Consider the following 24,058-nt stretch of genomic DNA (forward strand, 5'->3'; position numbering starts at 1 on the left):
AAATAGGATCTTCTCGATAAGGGTTCAGATGAGACCAAACTGAACCAGGGCAGGCCTTAACCTGTATGACTGGAGCCCCTTGTAAGTGGAGGAAATTCAGACATAGTGAGTCAGCGATGCTGGAAGTCAGAGGAGGGGACACAAGAAGAGAGAGACTGCCACGTGACGGAGAATTGCCAGAATGCGTCAGACTTGGAGAAAGCAAACCCTGCCAAGCTTGATGTTGGACTCTGAGCCTCCAAAATTCTTTTTAAGTCACCACATTATGTGGCATTTGTCACAGTAGCCCTGGCCAACTAAGAGAGATGGAGAACAGGGCCTACAGGGATTGAAGGGCTGAGGTACAGAAGGAAAGAGCTAGAAAGAGCAGGACTGAGGGAGGGGGTAGACATGACCCCTGGCAGAGGGGCCTGGGGCTTCAAGGCCAGAGCAGGAGCAGGAGCAGCTGCCAAAGATACATGAGGCGCAGAGAGACAGCTTCACGCGAAGGGAGGCCGGGGAGGTGGAAGCCTTTGGCAGCTGTGGAAGTGTCCTGCTAGGGGCCCCTTCAAGGAATATTAGGTGACTGCCGGTTTGAAACTGCTGTGTACCCCAGAAAAGCCATGTTCTTTAATTCAGTTTCAATACTGCTAGGTGGGATCCTTTTGATTAATTTGTTTTCATGGAGATGTGACCCACCCAATTGTGGGTGGGACCTTTTGATTAGGTGGTTTCCATGGAGATGCGTCTCCATCCATCAAGGTGGAGTCACTTACTGGAGTCCATTAAGAGGGAACCATTTTGGGGTGGGCCATGGTGGCTCAGCAGGTAAGAGTGCTTGCCTGCCATGCCCAGGACCTGGGTTTGATTCCCGGTGCCTGCCCATGTAAAAAAAAAAAAAAAAAAAGAGGGAACCATTTTGGAAAAAGCTTCAGAGCCAACACAGAGAGAGATGTTTGGAGATGCAGAAGGAAGTCCTCTGAAACGAGAAGCCAGTAGAGAAAGCTAGCAGATGTCACTATGTGCCTTCCTAGCTGACAGAGAGACCCCAAACATCTTCAGCCCTTTCCTGAATCAAGGTATCTCTTTCTGGATGCCTTAGTTTGGACATCTTTAAGGCCTCAGAACTATAAACTTGCAACTTAATAAACTTCCTTTTTAAAAGCCCTTCCATTTCTGGTATATTGCATTCTGGCAGGCTTAGCGAACCAAAACAGTGACCAGCACCACCACCGGGCCGGCTGAGAGAAGCACAAAGAGCAGAGCAGCCACGTGAGCCTCAGGGCCCAGCCCAACGCTGTCTTGGTGGGAAGCTGAGCAGCCTGGGCAAGTACCCTCCCTGCACACCCCCACCCTGGCCAGCCCGGGGCCCGAGTCAAGGGCAGCTCTGGGAGGCAGGGCCACAGAGGAGGGCCCCGCGAAGCCCAGTCAGGGCAGAGGAAAGGTGACAAGGGTCACCTGACCATCCCGGCTCTCCATCCCACCTTCGCGCTGGCACACCTGCTTTCTCCGGCCGGACTGGGAGAGCTTCCAAGGGTCACGGTCCATCAGACGCACCATCTCGGCCTCTTCCTCCCGGCTCACGAAGTCCTCTATGAGCATCACGCCTGGGAAGGGGAAGGCCCAGTCTTCAAAGTCAGACTCTTTGGCCCCCACTGCCCAGCCAGTGCTGGGGTAGTAAATGAAGCGGTGTGCTTTCTGCAAAACAAAGACAGGGAAGCCATGGAAACATTTGTCATTCCGTAGGTGTGTGCTCTAAAGGCTCCCTTGGAGCAGCCCGCCTCGCCCCCAACCTGTGGGCCAGCTGCCTTTGAAGGGGCCTCTGATGGTTCATTTCTTTTTGCTGGTGAAATCTAACTCCAACTAAACAAGAGATGTGATTTCCCCACCCCACCCCAATTCTGCCCTCCAGCTCTCACTCACTTGGACATCAGGTCAAGAGCTGCAGAGCAAACCAGCTCTCCTACCCTTGCCATGTCCCGGAAGCTTCTCCGGGAGGCAGGTGGAGACCAGAGTGGGGCATCCTGGGCTTGGAGGTGGAGCCCCTGCCAGGACTGCCTCCCGGGAAAAGCCTTCAACCCCCTTAAATGAGCTCAGCATTCAAACTGGACTTTCTTCTTACTTTCCTCATCCACAGGAGGGAAAAGCATCCTCCTTACCAAGGCTGTTTTCTGCTGTTTAACGACAAGGTGACTGAAGCTCAGTAAAATTCAGAGCTAGCCTGAGGATGCACAGCCAAAGGCAGCCTGGGAGCCACCTGCTCCTCTTTGACTGCTGGTCCTTCCCTAGCCTCATGGGGATGAGAGGAGAGGACACACGGGAAAGCATCCAGTCCACACCAAGGATTCCAGAAATAATGCTAAACTGAAGCCTGAGACACCAGGGCTGTCCACAGGTGAGTAAGGCAGGTTGGGAGGCCAGAGGTGGGGAGCTTGGAGGGCCCTGCCGCTCTGAGGCAGCGTGGAGGTGCACTGCTGGACTTTCCCTTCAAAAAAGAACAGAGAGTGGACTGTGGGACGATGGTGGGGCAGGAAGCGCCAGGAATCGGTCCCTGCACCAAAACAACCACTGAACTGGTAGAAACTGTGTGAAACAGCTATTTTGAAATTCAGGAGTCTAGAGTCTAGTGGAACACTGCAGCATCGAGGGAAGAGCTGGAAGGGAACAGCAAATACCAGTGAATTTCACCCTTTCTGCAGCATCCTCATCAACCCTTGTTATTTTCTGTTTGTTTTTTAATAGCAGCCCACCTAACGGGTGTGAAGTGGTATGTCATCGTGGCTTTGATTTACATTTCCTGATGGCTAATGATGTTGTGCAACTTTTCAGGTGTTTATTACCCATTTCTAAAGGAAATATCTATTCATACCCATTTCTAAAGGAAATATCTATTCATAGTCCTGGCCCAGTTTGTCATTGGGTTGCCTGTTTTCTTGTTGTTGAGTTTTAGGAGCTCTTTATATATTCTGGATACTAGTCTTTATCAGACAAATAGTTTCCAAATATTTTCCCTTCTGTAAATTGTTTTTTCATTCTTAATAATGTCCTTTGATGCACAAAAGTTTTCAATTTTGATGAAGTGCTGCTTATTTCTTCTTTTGTTGTTTGTGCTTTTAGTGTAAAATCTAAGAATCCATTGGCTAATACCAAGGTCCTGAAGATATTTCCTAATGTTTTCTCCTGAGTTTTATAGTTTCAGTGTTTATATTTAGATCATTGATCCACTTTGAATTCATTTTTATATAGGGTGGTATACATTCTTTTGCACGTGGAGATCCAGTTTTCTCAGCACCATCTGTTGAAGGGACTATTCTCTTCCCATCGAGTGTACTCGACTCTCAATCTTTCAGTTTTTGCTAACTCTACCCTTAGTGTGCCATGGGCTGGCTCACGCCTATCATCTCCGTGAGGGCCAGACTGCGAACCTGCCTCTTCCGAGAAGCTTTTCCTGACTGCCCTTCCCAGCCGATCTCCCCATCCACGTCAGTGCACTTTTTCTGGGTCCGCTGCCCAGATACGGGGTCTGCCTCTCTCCCCAGCAGGACAGAACACTCTCCAAGGGGGTCAGGGTCATGCCCCACCACCCATACCCCAGCAGGAAGACCACCAGCCTGAAGGGCAGACAGACCTCCATGTCCAGGGCCAGTTCACTCCACCCTCCTGGGAGTCACAAGGCTTGCCCTTCAAGGGCCAGCCTTGCCCCATGTTCTCCACTCAGACTCCTCAAAACCCCTTCCTTCCTTCTCCCAAACGCCTCTCCCTTCTACACTCCTTTCCTTTCCTCTCAGTAGAGGAATGAGCCCCTTTCAGTTCTAAGTCAATTCCTTCCCAGGCCCAGCACTGAACTCTCAAGTCCTCACACCTTGAGCTAACCCTAACTCTAACCCTAACCCTAAACCTAACCCCCTAACCCTAACCCCTAACCCCTAACCCACTTCCCTTCTCACATCTCCTTCTCTTCTTCTCCCCATAGCCTGGAGACACACTTAGGTCACCCCCATTCTAAGACAGTCAAGAAACCATCCCTGGCCTTTTCTCCTTCCAAGCTTCTGCTCACCTTCTCCCTTCCCTTCCATTCCAGGATTCCTGTATTTGCATCTGTGCCTCCCTCCCCCAAGTCATTCCTTGCCTCCTGCCCCTCCCTCCAACTCTCACAGAGGTCCCCACCCCTTCCTAAACTATCTTACTCATTAGCCTCTTTTCAGTCTTCTACGCAGTCAATCTCGACCGACGTCATACAGCTCTTTACTGCTTCTTAAAGTTCTCTCTTAGCTTCCAATGCATTTTCTTCTTCTGGTCTCTTAATTAATGACATTGCTAATAATTGCTTCCACTGCACCAAATATTTTAGATGGATTATCCAACTACTCATGAAGACAAACCTAGGACGTAGCAGGTATCAAAACAATTCCTACTTGTGAGACTGAAGTACAGACATGGTGAGGTTCTGGCCACAGCTCAGCCAGCTGGGACTTCAGAGACCATCAGAACTCAGCCCTGGCCCCCTATGGCCTCTCTTCTCTTCCTACTCCCATCCCCAGACTCCCACTGCTACCCCTCTATTTTTCTCTCACTTTTCTTCTTCCTGGGGATCTCAACCCCAACTAAAGCTTCACTTCCAGCCCCTGACTCCGGTGCAGATGCTTCCCGAGCTTTGGATCGTCATCTCCTCTCCTGGGCCTCCAACACATATTAAAATTGAGAAGGTGCTTTCTTAAAGGGATACCTGTCTCTAGACTTCTATTTCCCCACCACAAGGGCCGACTAGAGCAACCTTAGAAGCTACCTGTTTACAAAGGCAGAGCCACAGTCCACTTGGTTGGTATAAAACAAAACTGCCTCTACCCTCTGAAGTGGGAAACCCACTTTCAACTATGATGTGAGAGAGAAATAAACGCCGTTGCTTTTTGTTGTTGTTTGTTTGTTTGTTTACATGGGCAGGCACCGGGAATCCAACCGGGTATCCGGCATGGCAGGTGAGAAGTCTGCCTGCTGAGCCACCACGGCCCATCCCCTTGGTTTTGTTTTGTTTTGTTAGTAAAACAAAAGAGTCATCCTGGATATCTTACTCTCTGCACTCTACAGCCATCCAGACTGGGATGTTCCTTACTCCACAGTGTCCCACGTCCCCATACCCATGGCCAATGGCACAGTTCAGGCCTTTGGCACTTTTACCACGAACAGCGTTAGTGTCTTCTCTGGCTTCCCAGCCTCCCTGACTTCATACTATCCCCCAGCTCTCCCCAGGATCTTTCTCAAAGTCACATCTGATCTGGTAATTCCTTTCAAACCCTCCAGCGGCTCTCCATGACCTTCAGGAAAAGTCTAACCTGCCCAGTGGCCTCACACAGGACCCTCTAGTGGGTCTTAGCACATGCACTCACCGCAGGCCTTTATCCAAGCAGCTCACGCAGCATGGCCCACTCTTGCAACCAACTACAATATCTGCAAACCCAGTTCAAAGGCTCTTTTTCATTAGTTAATAGGAATTCATTTCCTCCTTCCCCATTTCTATCCAAGGCCTTTTGGGCAACTCTGCCCTAATTCTCACCGCCCTCTACTCTTTCCGAGCCATCTCCCCACATGCCCATGACGCTCCCAGCACTAAGCACGGAAAGGCAAAGTCGAAGTTTGCTGACAGGCGCCCCCGGGGTCGCAGAGCTGAGAGTTGTGGTCGGATTACACCCTCCCCCTCCCCTACGCCCAGTACCACTCCTCAAAGCCTCTAGATCGAGGACACGTCTTGATCCGGGGCCTGTTTCATGGCCAGTTGGGGCTCAGTTTCCCCATATGAAGAATGTTGTTTGTGGATACGTGTCATGCCCAACCTGGTCCTCAGTTTCCCTCTACAAAGGAGTTTGTGGACACGGTCCCTCTCCAAGTTCTTACCTGCGGAGGGAGCTCCCAGGTCGGGTCACCATCGCGTCGTCGCTCGCAGATCAGACAGGTCCGGATGCCCTTGCACCCGCATTCTCGAAGGACCTCTGGTTCCTCAGCCCCCGCCGCAGCCGCCGCCGCCGCCGCCGCCGCCGCCGCCGCCGCCGCCATCGCAGGCGCGGGACCGCTGGGGCCGCTGGGAGTTGTAGTCCGCGTCGCAGGGCACGAGGTCGCGGCGCGCTTCCTTCCGGTCGTCGCCGCGGCAGAGTCGCGCGGCCCCGCCTCCTGAGCGCGGGCTCCCGAGGGCGCCAGCACCTGGCTCCGGGAGGCGCCGGCTCCGCCGACCGCTGGTGCCGCCGCTCCGGCCCGCGCGGGGCCGCGCCTCTTCGCCATGGGTCCCCTCTCGGCGCGGTTGCTCTTGCAGCTGGGCCGGCCCAGATGCGACCGGCTTGGGAAGATCCGGAGCCTGGAGTAAGAGCCGCCGAGGGGCGAGAGTGTTTCCGGGGGTGGCAGGGCCACGCAGTCCGCCCCGGGGCTGCTTGGGCTTCTGGGCCGGAATCTCTGGGCGGTGGGAAAGAAAGGCCGGGACCCTCCCCCACTCTCCGTCCATTCCCGTACCGCCCTCTGGGTCTAGCTCAGTCTCTAATCACTCGGGCCAAGCTCTCACTTTCGTTAAAACATGAACAGTTCGCTACCTCACCCTGTGCCGGGTGGGCCCGGGCGGCCTTATCCCTGCAGAGCACCCGGCCTGCTAGGGAGAGAGACTTGCAGAAAGGACTGCTGAGTAACCCCTTGAGATCGTTATGTAGGACATGAGTTCCCAGGGGTCAGGAAAATCTTCCGTGCTGCACTGAGCCCTCACGTAGTTACGAGGTTTAAATGTTAAAAGAGAGGAGGGGGGCAGTTCCTGTACCAGAAATATGAGGCGGGAAAGCCTCCCGAGGCTGCCTGACTTGGGGTGGGATGCCTGCCTACCCCCCCCCCCACCCTGAGCTTTTCTTGCCCCTCACCCCAGTCTGTCAGGGTTGAAGCTGCTCTCGGAGCACTTGGACCCCAAACTCCTGGGCCGCCTGAAGCAATTGCAAGAGCTGGACCTCTCCAATAACCAACTGGAGACACTGCCAGCCAACCTGGGGCTGTCCCACCTGCGCATCCTCCGCTGTGCCAACAACCAGCTCGGGGACGTCACTGTCCTGTGCCAGTTCCCAGAGCTTGAGGAGCTCAACCTGGAGGGCAACCCCTTCCTGACGGTGAGTGTCCCCTACGGGCTCCACGCCTGGGGCTCAGGATCCGCAGCCCTCGGGCCTCAGGTTGGGGACAACCCCTGAGCCCCTGGTCTCTCATCTCCCAGGTGAGTGACAACCTGAAAGTCTCCTTTCTCCTGCCCAAGCTGCGTAAGGTCAATGGCAAGGATGCTTCCTTGACGTCCTCTCAGGTGGAGAACCTTAACCGGGAGCTGACCAGCAGGGTAAGAGGGGGTGGCAGAGTGTCTCCGAGCTTGCAAGGAGCAGGAAGAAGCCTTGAGAAGGCTGTGGCAGAACCAGACATTTGGAGGATATTAAGGAAGGTTACAGGGGCTTTTTGCTGGAACATGAAATGGGCCGTCACGAACCTTACCCTGACGTGTGGCCCTGAGCCTGCCCTGCTGCATCCCTACTGAAATAAGGTGTGTGGGCCCCTGTCCTTGGAGGCCCTGTCCTAGGTTTGCAGGTGGGGCACAGAGGGGGCCATTGAGTGCTTTTCACTTTTTAAAGTATTTTGCCAGGCTTTACCCTGAGCCAGTTCCCTACTTCTAGGGCTGTTTCTGGTGTGTGTTTTGCTTAAATTTGTGCAGCCTGCAAATAGAAGGCTGTGGTTCAGGGGTGCTTCCAGGAGGTGGTGGTGGTGAGACACTTGTGATCATGATATACGTGGGGCCACAGGGGATCCAGGAGAGCTGGGCTGGGCCTGGATCTGGTGTTCCGTCTCGCACCAGGTCACAGCTCACTGGGAGAAGTTCATGGCTACACTGGGCCCCGAAGAAGAGGCTGAGACGGTCCAAGCGGATTTTGTGAGGTCTGCCGTCAGGGACGTTCGCTACGGGCCCGAGTCCCTCAGCGAGTTCACCCAGTGGCGGGTATGTCCTTGCCTCACTGTGCTGGGAGGTGGTTCTCCAGATGCTTCACTGGCTCCCACGGTCTTTCTCTGCCCTGGAGGTCGTAACCTGTGAGGGGCTAAAGGACTGCGGGGCATGAGGTGGACCAGGGAAGGCAGCCCTCTTATCTGGAGAGGCCCCTTCCCAACTCCAGAAGCATAGGATCCCACTGAGCAGGACCGGAACTGTGTCCAGCTTCCTGATTTTCTGTCCCCACCCAGGTGCAGATGATATCCGAGGAGCTGGTGGCCTCCGGTGGGACCCAGGTAGCTGAGCCAGACATCCCAGAGAGACCCACAGAGGCCACGACCTCCCACAAACCTGGGGTGAGTATGGTTCTGCATGGCTCCCCAGTATTCCGTGTGCCTGCTAGCCTCGACCCTACTCTTAGGGAAGCTGCAGGGGACCCAGGGGGCCTGGAAATGAGCTCAGGAGCCAGCTGCCGATGACCCACCTGGTTTCCTCTGTGATCCTGGGAAGCCCTTGCCCAGCCTCTGATGAGGACGGAAGCCTGGTGATGGCCCCACAGTCACGAAGCCCTCTGCCCCCACCCCTCCACAGTCCAGGCTGGTGGCCTTGAAAAGGCCAGGTGACATCCCACTCAACCTTTCTCCCAGCAAGCGTGTATGTATCTCCCCCTCAGCTCCGGCAGAGGGCAGCCCCATGGGATCCGAGGGCAGCCAGGTAAGCTAGTGAGGTGGCGGGGAGCATACGGTGGGTGTGCTGGGGCTGGGGCAGCCATGACTCCCTCTGTCCCCCCAGCCTGCCCTGAAGCTGGAGCCCCTGCACTTCCTGCAGTGTCACAGCAAGAACAACAGCCCTCAGGACCTGCAGACCCAGCTGTGGGCATGTGCCTTCGAGCCGGCCTGGGAGGAGGGTACATCTTGGGCAGGCGGGGGCGAGGGGCCAGGCCACAGGCAACAAAAGCAGAACAAGATTTCTGGAGCGGGGATTCGGGAATGCTCCCTAGAGAAGGCCTTGGTGGGTGGGGGAATCGGAGGTCAGAAGGAGGGAGCTGCAGGGGTGCAAATGAACAACATTTCACTAGGCTGACCCTCCCAAATAGGGCATTCAGGGGCCACATCCCAGACCGTGGCCACATGTGGTGGGGAGGCCGTTTGCGTGATCGACTGCCAGACGGGCATCGTACTGCACAAGTACAAGGTGCCCGGTGAGGTGAGTCCCTTGGCCCCACATCTACAGGGTAGCAGCACAGCTCTGGCTCCTGGGGACAAAAATACTGGGATCGTGGTCTGGCCTCAGCCATGCACTCACCATATGACTTTTTTCTTTGATGTTGGGCCTCAGTTTACTCAGGCACAGCTCTGCCTGCTTGTTCACATGTACAGCTCTAGATGTCAGTGACTGCTTCCCCATACTTCTCCCCTCCCCAGGAGTTCTTCTCTGTGGCCTGGACTGCGCTGACAGTGGTCACACAGGCGGGCCACAAGAAGCGTTGGAGTGTGCTGGCAGCCGCAGGCCTGCGGGGCTTGGTCCGGCTGCTGCACGTGCGTGCCGGCTTCTGCTGCGGGGTCATCCGCGCCCATAAGAAGGCCATCGCCACCCTCTGCTTCAGCCCCACCCACGAGACCCACCTCTTCAGTAAGACCCTCTTCCCACATCCAGTGCTCCCCCAGCCCTGCGTCCTGCAGACCTGGCCTCCTCAGTGGGCCCCCTGCACCCTGGCTGACAGTACTGCCTGGTTGTGGTGGGAAGCAGCTTAGGCTTCGTGGTCAACTGACTGGGCTTCACGTCCGGCTTTACTCCCGACCTGCTCTTTGCCCTTGGGATTTTGTGATGGGCTGGCCGCTGTCTTCCTGCCTGTGGTGTGAGTTGATACCTCTGGCCCTCCCTGTGTGGTGACCCCAAGAGGTGATGTGTGTGCAGGGGCCTGGCAAGACACGGCCACCTGGTGCTAGCACATTAGGTTAGAGAAGAAGACCAGGACTGCAGGTCCTTGGGACTTCCTGTCTCCTAGCCATGGCCTTTCTCCCTGCCGTGGAGGGGCTCTGACCTTGGGACCACTGTTTCAGCCTGGGATGTGGCCTGCAGGAGGGAACAGGACCCACCTATACCCTTCCGCTTTCTTCCTCAGCGGCTTCCTACGACAAGCGGATCGTCCTCTGGGACATCGGGGCACCCAACCATGATTATGAATTCCAGGCCAGGTAACACTGTGGGGTAGGGCTGGCGGAGCCGGGGCCCGCTGCTCGGGGGGAGAACAGATGGCTCATGGGCTCCCTCTCACTCTGCTTGCAGCCAGCTACTCACACTCGACACCACATCCATTCCACTACGTCTCTGCCCCGTTGCCTCCTGCCCAGATGCCTACCTGCTGGCTGGTTGTGAGGGTGGCTGCTACTGCTGGGATGTGCGGCTGGACCAGCCCCAAAAAAGGAGGTAAGGCCAGACAGGGGAACCCTGAAAGCCAAGCCCCAGAGCCAGGGGCTCAGGTCTCCCCTAGGACCTCTTCAGAGCTACTCTGACCCCATCTCCTGTGATCACATCACCTGGCCCTGCTGCTCACCAGCAGTGTCACCTTTGTCTGTCTTAGCTTTCAATTCTTCACCTGTAAAGTGGGGCAGTTACTTCTCTCCTTGGGCTTGAGGAGTGAGATGGTGGCTGTGATGGATGAGGCTCTGGAAACAACACGTGGAGGCTTTGTGGCTCCTGTACCACTTAGAAGACCCCTGAGGAGTGCTCACCCCAAGGTCCCTGGCTTTATGGGACCCACAGAACTCGACGTGGGCTATGAAGGAAAGAGAGGGTGTTCCATGAGAGGGTAAAAGGCCTACCTCAGATTGAGGGCCCCAGGGGCTCTGGTGAGGTGACAGTGGGTACATAGACAGGTTGACAGGCTCAGGTTCCCTCCACATGACGCATGCAAAGGTGTCGGCCCGGCAGTGGAAGAGAGGGGCGCAGCACCCAGAGGGAACAGCATGTGCAAAGGAAAAAGTGGTGGGAGACCGTGGCTGAGCAGTTTGGCCACAGCTTGGCAAAGCCAGTGGAAGTGGCACAAAGTGAGGTGGCAAAGGTTGCCTGGTGGCAGGGATGCTGGGCTTTGTTGGCCACAAGAAGAATTTTGAATTTTATTCTAAGTGGCAGTGAATGGCCTGTGAAGAATTTTAGGCATGGGTGGCAGGAGTAAGTGGCTGCTGTGGAGGGGGTAGTAGCAGAAGTCTCGGCAGAGACCATTGCAGTCATCCAGCCTGGGGCCGGTGGTGGCCGTGGGCTCCTTTTCTCTCGGAACAGCTCCATGCCCCACCTAGGAGTCACCTGGGCCCGTCTACCTAGCCCCCAAGTACCAGGGTATGTTCCAGTACGCCTGCTTCTCCTGGTCCCCTCGCTGCTGCCTTGGCTCAGGCCTGTCCTGCAGATGAGTTGGCTGCCCTCTGGCTCCAGGCTGGCTTCCCCGGGTCTGATAGGAGCCACGATACTTGCTGTCTAAAAGCAGTCAGCACCCACTCCCCACTGTGCTCAGGGTCAGAGCTGGCGCCTCCTTCCGGCATTCCCAGGCCGCCAGCTCTCCGGCATCTCCCTGTCAAGCCCCCAGTACTCAGCATGGAACTGCCTGCCCCCTTGGCTGGCTGACACACCCCTGCTCATCCTTCACGCTCAATCCCAGAGGCCTCTTTCTAGAACCTTTCCTGACCACATCCCTCACCCCCATTCAGGCAGAACAGGCCATCCGGCTTCTAGGCTCCTGCAGCTCAAGGTCACACAGTGCCGGCTCCCCCTTCCAGAGCAGAGTTGACCCCTCCAGGGCTAAGCCCACATCTTTGTGGTATTTTCTGACCTTCACACAGAGCATGGCCCAGAGCAGGCATCCAGCAGAGATTTGAGCAAATGAACAATAGTGTGTGTGGGTGTGTTTGTGTGTGTGTGTGTGTAAGAGGAATTGCCGGCTCAGCTATCTTCTGCCCCACAGGGTGTGCGAAGTGGAGTTTGACTTCTCCGAGGGCTCTGAGACAACTGGACGTAGAGTGGATGGGCTGGCGTTTGTGAATGAGGACGTCGTGGGTGAGTCAACCAGCTCAGGATAGACTGCTCTCCTGGGACCCACGTGGGTGGGCCAGGATTTAAGGTCAGGGGCTTGTAAGGCATGCCCAGAGTGGACTAAGATGTCTGTTGAGAAGCTAGCGCAGGCACCGTTCTGTGTCCTCAGCCTCCAAGGGGAACGGCCTGGGCACCATCTGTCTGTGGAGCTGGAGCCAGACGTGGGCGGGTCGGGGCAGCCAGTCCACAGTGGCAGTGGTCGTCCTGGCCCGGCTGCAGTGGTCATCCACCGAGTTGGCCTATTTCTCACTCAGTGCCTGTCCAGGTGAGCCTGCCTCATCGCACCCTACCCCATCCCCTACCTCCTGGAGCCCCGCCCCGCTCCCCCCTTCCTTAAGCACCTGTCTGTGTCCCGGCAGATGAGGGCACTGTGCTCTGTGGGGACGAGGAAGGCAACGTGTGGATCTATGAGGTCCGGCACATCCTAGAGCAGCCACCCCCGCTGCCTGCAGCCCCGCAGCCCCCCACACAGGTACCATGTGGCCCGCACCTCCCTGCCCATGTGGGGGGCGGGAGCAGGAGCAGCACAAGGCCTGGCCTGGGGGAAGCCAGGAGCCCAGCCCCTCTTTGCCTCTTCCCACTAGATCCTCAAGTGGCCGCAGCCCTGGGCCCTTGGCCAGATGGTGACCAAGACAATGGTGAACATGGTTGTGGCCAACCCCACCCTGACCTACCTCACCGCCCTGACTGACTCCAACATTGTAGCCATCTGGAAGAGGTGATAGCCTCAAGCAGGGCGGAGCCGAGTGCCTGCCTCTCCGCACAGGACCAGGGACGCAACCTAACTTATTCAGCTTTGGGGCTAATTAATGCTGGGGATCTTTTTATCAGTGAATATTTTTATTAAACTCTCTATCAGAGAAGCCTGCGGAGAGCTGTTTATAGTTACAGGGCCCCATCTTGCATCCTTACTTTAGGACAGGCAGACTTGGTAGCTGAGGCTTACAGACCACAGGTACACAGAAGGATGTGGGTTTCCAGTCCCTTCTGCTGCAAGCCCTACCCCTACCCCCCAGCAGCAGCCCCCCAAGTTCCCAGTTTTGTTCCTCAGACACAAATAGTCTGTGGGCCAATCCACCTTTCAAAGTGGGGCTCCAGATTGGCTCTGAAACAGGTCAGTACCCCACTGCGCCTGGGGGTGCACTTGCTTGTGAAATCACCTCTACTTAAGACAAGTAAAGCCCAGCCAATGTCAGCCCACAGCCAGGTCTCTTCCAGCTACACTTTATTAAGACAAATCTATACAGGATACGTCAGTTTCAGGTGTAAGGGGCCTCTCAAGGCATCTTTACAAGGAAGATCACAGCTGACGAGAGGAGCCTCCTTCCTCCACTGGGGACCAGGTGAGAAGTGTCTGCTGTAGGGTTGGAACTGGGCTCCAGGGCACACTATTCAATTCCTTCTTGCTTGTCCTTGATGGCCACCTGGAGAAGAGGAAGAAGGTACCACACTTAGAACGGCTGGGGGCAAGGAGTTTGGAAATGAAACCCAGCATCCCCTGACCAGGGTTCAACAGTAAATAGCTTCCACCACCTTTCTCCAGGATACAGCCATACAGCTATACCCCATGGGAGAGCGCTGTGACAGGTCAGCAAACGAGTCCCAAACCCAGGGAGCTGGGCAGCCAATAACTAAAGGGACCCTCTGAGCTAGCCCAGCCCACCCCTGCTGCTTCTCTGCTGCACGTCTTACTGCCTGGGGTCAGGTGGAACAAAGGTACTTCCCAGCGAGCTTATGACTTGGGCTTTGAGACAAGCTACTGATCTTTCCTGCTCTAAATTGTGCTAGACTTTGAGGCCCTTTTGGCATGAACAGGTGTGACCACTACCCATATGTCTCAATTTGGGGAACCCACCCTAGAATGAGCTGCCACCTAGACCAACAAATGTTCTAGAAGCAGCCAGGCTTTCCAGACAGAGATGAGGTGGCAGGAAGTTCCAACGGGGCATAGGACCGCTGCTTCCAGAGGTACCCCAGAGGAGAGGCCCTGGAGCACAGGAGAGGCTCCCACCCTGGATGCAGGCCACAGGACTCAATGCCATACTTCTTGGTCCCAGCTTCCTGAGGGCTGTTGTGGAGCCCTTGCTCTGTCACTGCTGTCACCCCTCCCCACAGAGACACTCAGAAAACACAACCCAGGGACTGTCCCAGGTGTGAGCTGCAGGATGAGGGCTTGAGCGTACTACAGCTGTGGGTGTTCAGTCCCCCTCGCCTCCCAGCTGCACCACAGGCTCCTCATCTTTACCCTGAATCGCTCCTCCAGCAGGGAGAGCTCACTGATGAGGTCAGTGATGGCGTTGGTGAAGGCCTCCTGGGGGCTGTAGTCAGGTGTGGTCTGCACTCGGATGATGATCTTGTGTTCCAAGGGGTGAGGGACCTTATAGCCAGCAAACAGCACCTGGGGGTCCTTCAGCAGCTGTCTGAGGCACAGGGGTAGGCAGTGTGAGGGAGGCTGAGCTGAGTACCTTCAGGGCCACAGCCCAGGCCAGGTCCAGCCCCCACCAGCCAAGGAGTCCTCCAGTTAGGCTGGGACCTAAGTGCAACCCCGGGAGGCCCCCATTCTTGATGTTTAAAGAAGACTTCGTGGGGAGCCTCACCTCCTGCTACAACCTCCAAACTGCATCACCGAGGATCAAGGACCCCAACTGCAAAAACAGGGCTTCTAGCAGCTTCTCCCCTCAGGGGAAGTCAGGGAACCTGCAGTGCCCCAAAGAGGTCTCCGAAAACAGTAAATACCCAGGCAGCATTCATTAAATTAAATTAAATACGATACCCTCATTATCTGGCACAGCAGATACAGGCAGCAGTGGTACAAGTCCCAGACTCCAAGCAGTAAAATGGAAGCCCTTTGGGCAACACAGGCTGGCAGCTGCTGTCATGCACACTGAGTCCTGTTCTGGGCAGCTGCACAGAATATGGGGCCTACGCAACGTGCTGTGCAACTGGGGCATTCTCTAGGGCAGTTCAGTGTCACCAAGAGAGAAGGCTGCTGCATCTAACTCCCCTCCGCACAGACTGGACACAGCTCATCCAGCAGGTGAGCAGCAAGCCCCAGCAGAGCGTGGGTGTAGCACTGGCTCGACACCGGTCATCCGGACAAAACAAGTGCATCTCCACTCCTGGCACCAGAAGAGATCGGGTGAGTTGCTGCCCACAGCCTCGCACACTGCAAGCCCAGGAAAGGCCACAGGACCAGAGGAATTAGCAAGTATCAGCAGCGAAATGACAAGTACCTGGGTCAGAGTGACAATCACATCCCTGACCACCTGGCCAGGACCTCACTGGTGTAAACAGACATCCACCAACCAGTACCAGCTACCCAACAGAGGCACTGGATAACTACAGGACACCTCCCCCAGTTCTTTCCCTCATTCTATTAAACTTATGATCCCTGAATGCCAGGTAGGACATGGCATAGGTCACCACAAATGGGGGTGGAGGGAGCTAACCTTGATCACTTCTCAACTCATCAGCACTGAAATGCAGTAGGTACTTCCTACCTTTCCAGAGTGGAATTTGGGGGCTTGCTAAGCATTCACCAACTGTAGTCAGCTAAATTAGTCATGTGGCTTATGGCAACAGATTAAGGTCAGCATCATTCTGCAGAAAAGTTGCTGGAACTGTGACATGCCAGAGTAAGCACCGTGAGGGACTTAAGAAAATATTATGAAACTTGCCCAAAGAGCCCCACTGAGCACAGCCCCTGAGCACCTCTGCCCTGGAACTTACGATTTAATTATGTTTCCTAGTGTGTGGTCTTCTTTGTTGATGGTAAACAAACAGGCATTGGGTACTTTGGTGTCCTTGTTAATGGTGATTCTGGGAAGAGACAGAGGCAACAAATGAGGGGCCAAGACCCTTCCTCCTGCCCCGACCGCCTCGCCAGTTCTAAATCCTGCCCATCAAAGCAGGCCTAAGTCCCTCCACTTCCTGGAAGCTTTCTGGGTCTGTTCATTCCATCAAGTCCCGCTGACCCTGAGCAGCACTGTGTCTATATTTTGATCCCATAGACATCCTGACTGTGGGATCCCTGCCTTACTCTGAACCGCTCCTTTTCTCCACAGCAGGGTTTCTCAGTCTCGCATCGTGACACTTCAGACTCTGCCATTCTTTGTTGCAGGGGGCTGTCCTGTACACTGTAGGGTCTGTAGCAGCATCCCTGGCCTCCATCCACTGAGTGCCAGTAACAGCCCCCCATGTGACAACTTCAAAAGTTTCCAAACATTACCTAATGTCTCCTGGGGCACAAAATGACTTACAGTCAAGAACCTCTGCTCTAAAGCCAAGTTGAAGTGGCTGGTGACAGCAAGGATTAGAGAATCCTGTATACCAGGCTTTTTCTTTTGTATGCTGTATGGTGGAGGTAACTTTTCATTCTTTTTCCATGTGACTATCCTGTTATTGCAGCACCATTTGTTGAATCTTTTTTCCCGGGGGGGGGGGGGGGGGGGGGGGGGGGGGGGCGGGGGGGAGTGCAAACCCAGTTGTCAAACCCTGGCAGGCAAGAATGCTACCACTAAACAACCTTTGCACCCCTCTTTCTAATTTTTTTAGGGTAAGAAGAGTCAATATTTAATGAGCGTCTTCCATGTACTGAGCTCTAGGTTAAGCTATTTACACAAATTACCTCATTTACTCTTTCCTGAGAGAAATACCAACAATTAATTAGAATAAAAGCCCATTTTACAGCTGTGAAAAATGAGCCTCAGAGAAATCAAGTCACTCTTCCAAAAATACAGTCAGTCAGTGGAGGATCCAGGAGGCAAGCCCAGGCTGTATAACCACTCAACTACATTTTCCCTCAATCTGCAGGCAACGAGGAGTCACTGAAGGGTTTCACACAGGCGCCCATCTGATCGGATATTAGTTTTAAACCTATCCCTGTGGCAGCAGCAAGGAGGATGGAGATGGCAAACTGGGAGACGAGGGAGGAGGCTGTCAGATCCCTGAGGAAAAGGACTGGGGGTGTCAAGCCTTCTGGGTTCGTCTACAGACCCCGCCACTTGCTATGTGTCCGGGGCGGGTAATTCAACTACTCTGAGCCTCAGTGAACTCTGCAAAACGGGTACTCCCCACTGCCTCAAGTTTGACCTATACAGGCGCAAAGCGCTTGGCTTGGCAGACCCTCCAGAAAAAGCGCCGCGCAGGGGAACCCCCAGTTCCGCAGGATCTGGTCCAGGGGTCCGCGAACCTCGGCCTTGTCCCTGCCTCCCCAAACTCCGCACCCGGCCCGCTCCACTTACTTCTTCTCGCCTTCGAAGAGCAGGAACGACTCGAAGGCTGGAGGGGCGTTCATCCTAACGCCGGGACCGCTGCCAGACTCGCAGCGGCAGCTACGTCCGCCTCCACAGCGCTACGACGCGACCTCTTCCGGTTCCGCGTCTGCTTCCGGGTTACGTCGCCGGTGCCAGACCCGCGTAAGGACTAGGCTAGGCTCCACTGCCCCCTGGCGGCTGGAGGTCCGTGCCCAGGAGCGAGGGAGGCCCGCAGGAGGGAGGGCGGCCGGTGGCTCTGCGCATGCGTAAATCTGGAAGGTGCACTATGTCCGCTTCCCTGCGGGGGAGTGTGTTGCTTGCTGCGAGGCTGAGGAGAGCGCTGGAACTAGAGACAGCCTCGTCCGGACTGAGCTGGGACCACCCGCCCCCCGAATTGGGCCTCTCTGGGTTCCCCATGCCCTTTGATCTCTCTTTGAAAATGCTCCCTTAGAGTATGGAGCAGGAGAACCAAGCCATAGGGTAGTGGCCCCTGGAGTGGCGGCAGCCGTGCAGCGCTGAAGGGGCCTCCTGGGCTGCATCCCGTCAGCCCGGCGGTGGTGTGCGGATAAACCCGCTGCCGAGGCTGCTCGGGCCGGCTGCTGCAAGCCCCCTGGCCCAGCCGGCACTGGCTGCCAATGTTTGGGCTGATGGCCCAGTGAGCGTTATGTTGGCAGAGACGGTTTGGGCAGGAGGCAGGTGGACATGGGCGCGGGAGAGCAGCGCGGGTTGGGTAAGTGTATCTACCCTGCTGGGATTCGCTGTATTTTTGCAGAGTACAGCTTGTAAAGGTCCTGCCTGGGCTGTTGAAAGCACAGGTACTGGGTTTGCAGGTTAGCTGTTGGAGCCCTGATATCTTCCCAGCTGTTTCTCCAGGGCAGGGCAGCAGCCTGGGACCCCAAGGAAATCTGGAGCTTCCACTACCCGGCTCCCTGGAAGGGCCTGTTCTAGTTTGCTAGCTGCCAGAATGCAATATACCAGAAACGGAATGGCTTTTTAAAAGGGGAATTTAATAAGTTGCTAGTTTACAGTTCTAAGGCTGAGAAAATGTCCCAATTAAAGCAAGTCTAGAGAAATGTCCAATCTAAGGCCTCCAGGGAAAGATACCTTGGTTCAAAAAGGCCGATGAAGTTCAGGGTTTCTCTCTCAAGTGAGAAGGCACATGGTAAGCATTATTCTGATACAAATCCCAGATAGATCGTTTATCCATAAGTATTTCTAAAAGACAAGAACTCTTACAAGCCAATAACCACACTACCCTACCACACCTTAAAAGAAAATAGGAGTAAGTCTTTAACATCCTATCAGCCAGGATTCAAATTTCTAATTAACTAGAGCACTTTTTATATCTCATTTCTCAACATGTTGGTTTTATTGAAATTTGCCACTGTACCTCAAGTCTCTTTGACTCTATTGGGTCTCCTTTCAGCTCCTTTTCTTTTTTTCTTCTTTCAATTGGAATTGATTTTAAACATCCCATTTTAACGCTGAGCTGGATGCCTAGTTCAAAATCCCATGTGTCATGGTTATGTGACCTTGACCAAATTGTCACTTCTAGCCTGTGGTAGTTAGATTCAGGTGTCAACTTGGCTACATGAAGGTGCCTAGTTCCATTGCTGTGGACATGAGCCAATGGCATGTGAACCTCATCTGTTGCTGATTACATCTGCAGTCAGCTCGGAGCCAATGGCATGTGAACCTCATCTGTTGCTGATTACATCTGCAGTCAGCTCGGAGGTGTGCCTGCTGTAATGAATGATGTTTGATTTAATTGGTGCTTAAATGAGAGACTAAAGGTAACACAGCCCAAGCAGCTCAGCATACTTCATCTCAGCACTCGCAACTCAGCCCACGCCTTTGGAGATGCAGAAAGGAATCACCCCAGGGAAAGTCGTTGGAACCCAGAGGCCTGGAGAGAAGGCCAGCAGAGACCACCCTGTGCCTTCCCACGTAAGAATCTCAGTTGAAAGTTAGCTGCCTTTCCTCTGAAGAACTATACATCAACTAAATAAATCCCCTTTTATTGAAAGCCAATTCGTCTCTGGTGTGTGGCATTCCAGCTGCTAGCAAACTAGAACATAGCCTTAGGTTCCTGATAGCTAAAAAATGCAGATATTTTGGGGGTGAGGAGTAGATGAGTCAGTGGAGGTGACTGCCAGTGCCCTGCTTGGTGCCAGGAAGGTGTTCAGTGCCCATTAGCTGTTACTGTGAAGCATGGGCCTGGGGTGGTGCCTCTCCTGTTAGCCCATACCCTGCCCTTGTAGGGGATGTGCAGGGTGGGTGGGGGTGGCTTTACTGTGTGGGAGAGGTGGGAGAAAGGGGGTGTGCTGCACCCCAGACCTCAGGCTGGCTTGCCTTTGCGAGGCCCCAATGCCCACCCAGAACCAGGGCTGTCCCCTGCAACAATTCCTGGCACCTCCAAGCAGGTCAGCCATAGGTGTTGGCACCACTGGGAGCTGGGCAAGGAGGTGACAAGAGCCCCAAGCTCTGCCCAGGACCAATTGTCATGGTCAGGTTCACGTGTCAACTTGGCCAAGTGGTGGTTGGGCAAATGCTGGCTTGTCTGTTGCAATGAGGACATTTCATAGAATTAAATCATGAGCATGTCCGCTGCATCCACAGCTGATTCTATTTGTAATCAGCCAAAGGGGTGTGTCTTCTGCAATGAGTGATGCTTAACCTAATCACTGAAAGCCTTATAAGGAGGATTCAGAAGAGATAGGCTCTTCCTGTTTTGGCTGGTGAGCCTCTCCTGTGGAGTTTGTCCAGACCCTCCATCGGAATCGTTGGCTTCACAGCGTGCTGAGCAGATATTGGACTCTGCGTTCCCACAGTCACGTGAGACACTTTCATACATTTTATATTTCCGAGTGTTCCCTGCTGATTCTGTTTCTCTAGAGAACCCTAACTAATACATCTTGGTACCAGGAGTGGTTCTTAAGAAACAGAATCTTAAAGATGAGTTTTTATGAATGGTTTTCTACTCTGACTGGACTCAAAGACACTAAGGACTCTGATTCCCATAATCAGAATGACACTTCCAATCCATGGAGTGAGTTGGCAAAAGAGGTAGTCAAAGTATCACCATTTGATTCTCCTAATGCTTCGCTTGTATGAAGCCAGGCTCAGGGGATAATGTTTTTGACATCTTTACAGTTTTGTAGAAATAAGAGGTATAGAGATGTTGGTTGGTTGTTGTTAGATACAGTGGCTACATTAAGGGGTGAAAGGGATGGGCTTAAGGCTTCAAACGAGAAGCTTAAGCACCGTCTGAAAGATGTAGACGTTTCTATGAGTATCCTGAAGGAAATTCTTATTTCCTGTAGCCGTAGACTTGAGATGTCTGAAAATCAGACTCAGAATCTTATTGTTAGAATAGCAACTTTACAACGTAAACTGAAATCTCAGTCTTGCATGGTGTCTGCCGTTAAAGTGAGGGCATTAATTGGAAAGGAGTGGGACCCTGAAAAATGGGATGGTGACATATGGATTGATAATGATGTTGGGGGTGAGGTTGAAACCCTAGACCATGCTGAGCCTTCTTTAGATAACCCTGTAATAGTCTGCCCTGAGGACATAGCCGCCCCACCTCCAGCTGCCTTGAGGAGTTGGCCATCCAACCTCCTCCTAAAGGGATTAGCCCTAGAGTGATTAATCCTGTTTCACCAGATGAAACTGCAAACGAAGGCCCTGAAGCAAATGGCTTGGAAGATATTTCTAATTCTTTTCATGAACCACCCCCACCACCCCTCATTTCTTCCAGACCTATAACTAGACTAAAGTCCCAACAGGCCCCTAAAGGTGAGGTACAAAGTATCACACATGAGGAGGTACATTATACTCCAAAAGAACTGTGTGAGTTTTCCAATTTATATAGACAGAAATCAGGGTAATGTGTGTAGCAATGGATTTTAAGGGTGTGGGATAATGGTGGGAGGAATATAAGGCTGGATCAGGCTGAATTTATTGATATGGGCCCACAAAGCAGAGATTCTGCATTCAGTGTTATAGCTCAAGTGGTTAGAAAAGGCATTAACAGTTTGTTTGGATGGTTGGTTGCAACATGGATCAAAAGGTGGCCAACATTACCTGAGGTTGAAATGCCAGAACTGCCCTGGTATAATGTAGATGAGGGGATCCAGAGGCTTAGAGAGATTGGAATGTTAGAGTGGATTTATCATGCAAAGCCTGCTCTTACACCCCAGGAATGTCCGGAGGATGCACCTTTTACCAGAACAGTGAGAAATAAATTTGTGAGACTAGCACCATCATCCCTAAAGAGCTCTGTGGTTGCACTTCTCTGTAGGTCAGATATTACTGTAGGAACTGCTGTCACTGAGCTGGAATCCTTAAACACAATGGGGATGACAGGATCCCGAGTTGGCAGAAGCCAGGTGGCAGCACTTAATCGCCAAAGACAGGGTAGATGTGGCTATTATAATAGCAAACTCAAAGCAGGCATCAAAACTATATGACATGCAGAGATTTGTGGCATTAGCTCGTAAATCATGGGGTACTAGAAATATAATAGAAGAGCAGTCTACTAAATTCTTATTCGAGCTGTATAAACAAGAGTTCTAGGTCAAGTGAACAGAAGTCTAGCCTATTACAAAAACAGAGTCACAACCCCTTAATCAGTTTCCAGACTTGAAACAGTTTACAGATCCAGAGCCCGTTGAATGAAGGGGAGGCCAGGTCCTTTTGGGGGAGAACCCTGTTACACTGCCACAAATTTATACTGTTAATCTTCCTCCAAGCCTTCCCCAAGGAGACTGACAGCCTTTTACCAGGGTAACTGTGCATTAGGGAAAAGGAAATGATCAGATATTTCGGGGATTAATAGACACTGGTTCAGAAGTGACATTAATTCCAGGGGACCCAACACATCACTCTGGACCACCAGTCAGAGTGGGGGTTTATGGAGGCCAGGTGATCAATGGAGTTTTAGCTCAGGTCCGTCTCAAAGTGGGTCCAGTGGGACCCCAGACCCATTCTGTAGTTACTTCCCCAGTTCCAGAATGTATAATTGGTATAGACATACTGAGCAACTGGCAGAATCCCCACATTAGCTCTCTAACCCGTGCAGTGAGGGCTATTACATTGGGAAAGGCCAAGTGGAAGCCACTAGAACTGCCCCTGCCGAACAAAATAGTAAATCAAAAGCAATACCTGATTCCTGGAGGGATTGCAGAGATTACTGCCACTCTTAAGGACTTGAAGGATGCAGGGGTGGTGATTCCCACCACATCCCCATTCAACTCTCCTATTTGGCCTGTGCAAAAAATAGATGGGTCTTGGAGGATGACAGTGGACTGTCATAAGCTCAACCAGGTGGTAACTCCAATTGCAGCTGCTGTTCCAGAAGTGGTATCATTGCTTGAGCAAATCAGTACATCCCCTGGTACCTGGTATACAGCTATTGATCTGGCAAATGCTTTTTTCTCAATAGCTATTAGTAAGAACCACCAGAAAGTTTGCTTTCAGCTGGCAAGGTCAGCAATATACTTTCACTGTCCTACCTCAGGGGTATATCAACTCTCCAGCCCTATGCCATAATCTTGTCCGCAGAGACCTTGATCATTTGTCTCCCACAATACATCACACTGGTCCATTATATTGATGATATTATGTTGATTGGACCTAGTGAGCAAGAGGTAGCAACTACTCTAGATTTACTGGTAAGGCATTTGCGTGTCAGAGGATGGAAGCTAAATCCAACAAAAATACAGGGGCTTTCCACCTCAGTGAAATTTCTAGGTGTCCAGTGGTGTGGGGCATGTAGAGATATCCCTTCTATGGTGAAGGATAAATTGCTGCATCTGGCCCCTCCTACGACCAAAAAAGAGGCACAACGCCTAGTTGGTCTTTTTGGATTTTGGCAACAACATATTCCTCATTTGGGTGTGCTACTCCGGCCCATTTATTGAGTGACCAGAAAAGCTGCTAATTTTGAGTGGGGACCTGAACAAGAGGAGGCTCTGTGACAGGTCCAGGCTGCTGTACAAGCTGCTCTGCCACTTGGGCCATATGATCCAGCAGATCCAATGGTGCTAGAAGTTATCAGTGGCAAATAGAGATGCTGTCTGGAGCCTTTGGCAGGCCCCTATAGGAGAATCACAACGCAGACCCTTAGGATGTTGGAGCAAAGCCTTACCATCTGCTGCAGATAACTATTCTCCTTTTGAGAAACAGCTTTTGGCCTGCTACTGGGCCTTAGTAGATACTGAATGCTTAACCATGGGCCACCAAGTTACCATGAGACCTGAGTTGCCTATCATGAGCTGGGTGTTGTCTGACCACCAAGCCATAAAGTTGGGCGTGCACAGCAGCACTCTATTGTAAAATGGAAATGGTATACACGAGATAGAGCCAGAGCAGGTCCTGAAGGCACAAGTAAGTTACATGAAGAACTGGCACAAATGCCCATGGTTTCCACTCCTGCTGCCACATTACCTTCTCTTTCCCAGACCAGAGCTATGGCCTCTTGGGGAGTTCCTTACAGTGAATTGACTGAGGAAGAGAAAACTTGGGCCTGGTTTACAGATGGTTCAGCACGATATGCAGGTTCCACCAGAAAGTGGAGAGCTGCAGCATTACAACCCCTTTCTGGGGTGTCCTTGAAGGACAGTGGTGAGGGGAAATCCTCCCAGTGGGCAGAACTTCGAGCAGTGCACCTGGTTGTTCATTTTGCTTGGGAGGAAAACTGGCCAGAGGTGCATTTGTATACTGACTCATGGGCTGTTGCTAATGGTTTGGCTGG

At 53.1% G+C, this 24,058-nt stretch overlaps 3 protein-coding genes across 4 annotated transcripts in view; 1 reads left to right on the forward strand and 2 right to left on the reverse strand.

The window, feature by feature from the left end:
* The window catches only part of ALKBH4 (alkB homolog 4, lysine demethylase), a 16,410-nt gene extending 10,161 nt beyond the window's left edge, over positions 1 to 6,249 (reverse strand). Inside the window, exons 1-2 of the mRNA XM_077140279.1 lie at positions 5,869 to 6,249; positions 1,480 to 1,677 (exon numbers count right to left, since the gene is read on the reverse strand). Coding sequence (XP_076996394.1) covers positions 1,480 to 1,677; positions 5,869 to 6,249 — 579 coding nt within the window. The remainder of the gene's footprint in view (positions 1 to 1,479; positions 1,678 to 5,868) is intronic.
* LRWD1 (leucine rich repeats and WD repeat domain containing 1) lies at positions 6,178 to 15,946 on the forward strand. Of its 2 annotated transcripts, none has more exons than XM_077140870.1 (15): positions 6,178 to 6,327; positions 6,872 to 7,106; positions 7,208 to 7,324; positions 7,832 to 7,972; positions 8,212 to 8,316; positions 8,552 to 8,674; positions 8,753 to 8,867; positions 9,057 to 9,166; positions 9,385 to 9,592; positions 10,086 to 10,158; positions 10,250 to 10,390; positions 11,919 to 12,010; positions 12,156 to 12,311; positions 12,385 to 12,518; positions 12,631 to 15,946. In XM_077140870.1, exons 1-15 carry the CDS (start codon positions 6,248 to 6,250, stop codon positions 12,766 to 12,768), a joined length of 1,968 nt encoding a protein of 655 aa, XP_076996985.1. In that variant the 5' UTR covers positions 6,178 to 6,247; the 3' UTR covers positions 12,769 to 15,946. The 2 variants fall into 2 exon arrangements, with proteins under 2 accessions (XP_076996985.1, XP_076996986.1); XM_077140871.1 differs by having other exon boundaries at positions 6,180 to 6,327; positions 12,406 to 12,518; positions 12,631 to 15,942.
* POLR2J (RNA polymerase II subunit J) lies at positions 13,255 to 17,439 on the reverse strand. The gene is made up of 4 exons (XM_077140872.1): positions 17,290 to 17,439; positions 15,776 to 15,865; positions 14,292 to 14,466; positions 13,255 to 13,470 (listed from the first exon to the last, which is right to left on the reverse strand). The coding sequence occupies exons 1-4, from the start codon at positions 17,340 to 17,342 to the stop codon at positions 13,435 to 13,437; spliced, it is 354 nt and encodes a 117-aa protein (XP_076996987.1). The 5' UTR covers positions 17,343 to 17,439; the 3' UTR covers positions 13,255 to 13,434.
* Between the last annotated feature and the right edge of the window lie 6,619 nt (positions 17,440 to 24,058).

The sequence above is a fragment of the Tamandua tetradactyla genome, chromosome 23 (assembly GCF_023851605.1).
Source record: "Tamandua tetradactyla isolate mTamTet1 chromosome 23, mTamTet1.pri, whole genome shotgun sequence".
Taxonomy (NCBI): Eukaryota; Metazoa; Chordata; class Mammalia; order Pilosa; family Myrmecophagidae; genus Tamandua; species Tamandua tetradactyla.

Bases quoted from the DNA above. Each gene is read 5' to 3' on its own strand.
- LRWD1 (XM_077140870.1), top strand. From the start codon at position 6,248: ATGGGTCCCCTCTCGGCGCGGTTGCTCTTGCAGCTGGGCCGGCCCAGA. The intron at 7,973-8,211 runs GTATGTCCTTGC...GTCCCCACCCAG, and splicing joins GCGAGTTCACCCAGTGGCGG to GTGCAGATGATATCCGAGGA. The intron at 8,317-8,551 runs GTGAGTATGGTT...ACCCCTCCACAG, and splicing joins CGACCTCCCACAAACCTGGG to TCCAGGCTGGTGGCCTTGAA.
- POLR2J (XM_077140872.1), bottom strand. From the start codon at position 17,342: ATGAACGCCCCTCCAGCCTTCGAGTCGTTCCTGCTCTTCGAAGGCGAG. The intron at 15,866-17,289 runs GTAAGTGGAGCG...GTCTCTTCCCAG, and splicing joins CTCTTCGAAGGCGAGAAGAA to AATCACCATTAACAAGGACA. The intron at 14,467-15,775 runs GTAAGTTCCAGG...CCTGTGCCTCAG, and splicing joins CTAGGAAACATAATTAAATC to ACAGCTGCTGAAGGACCCCC.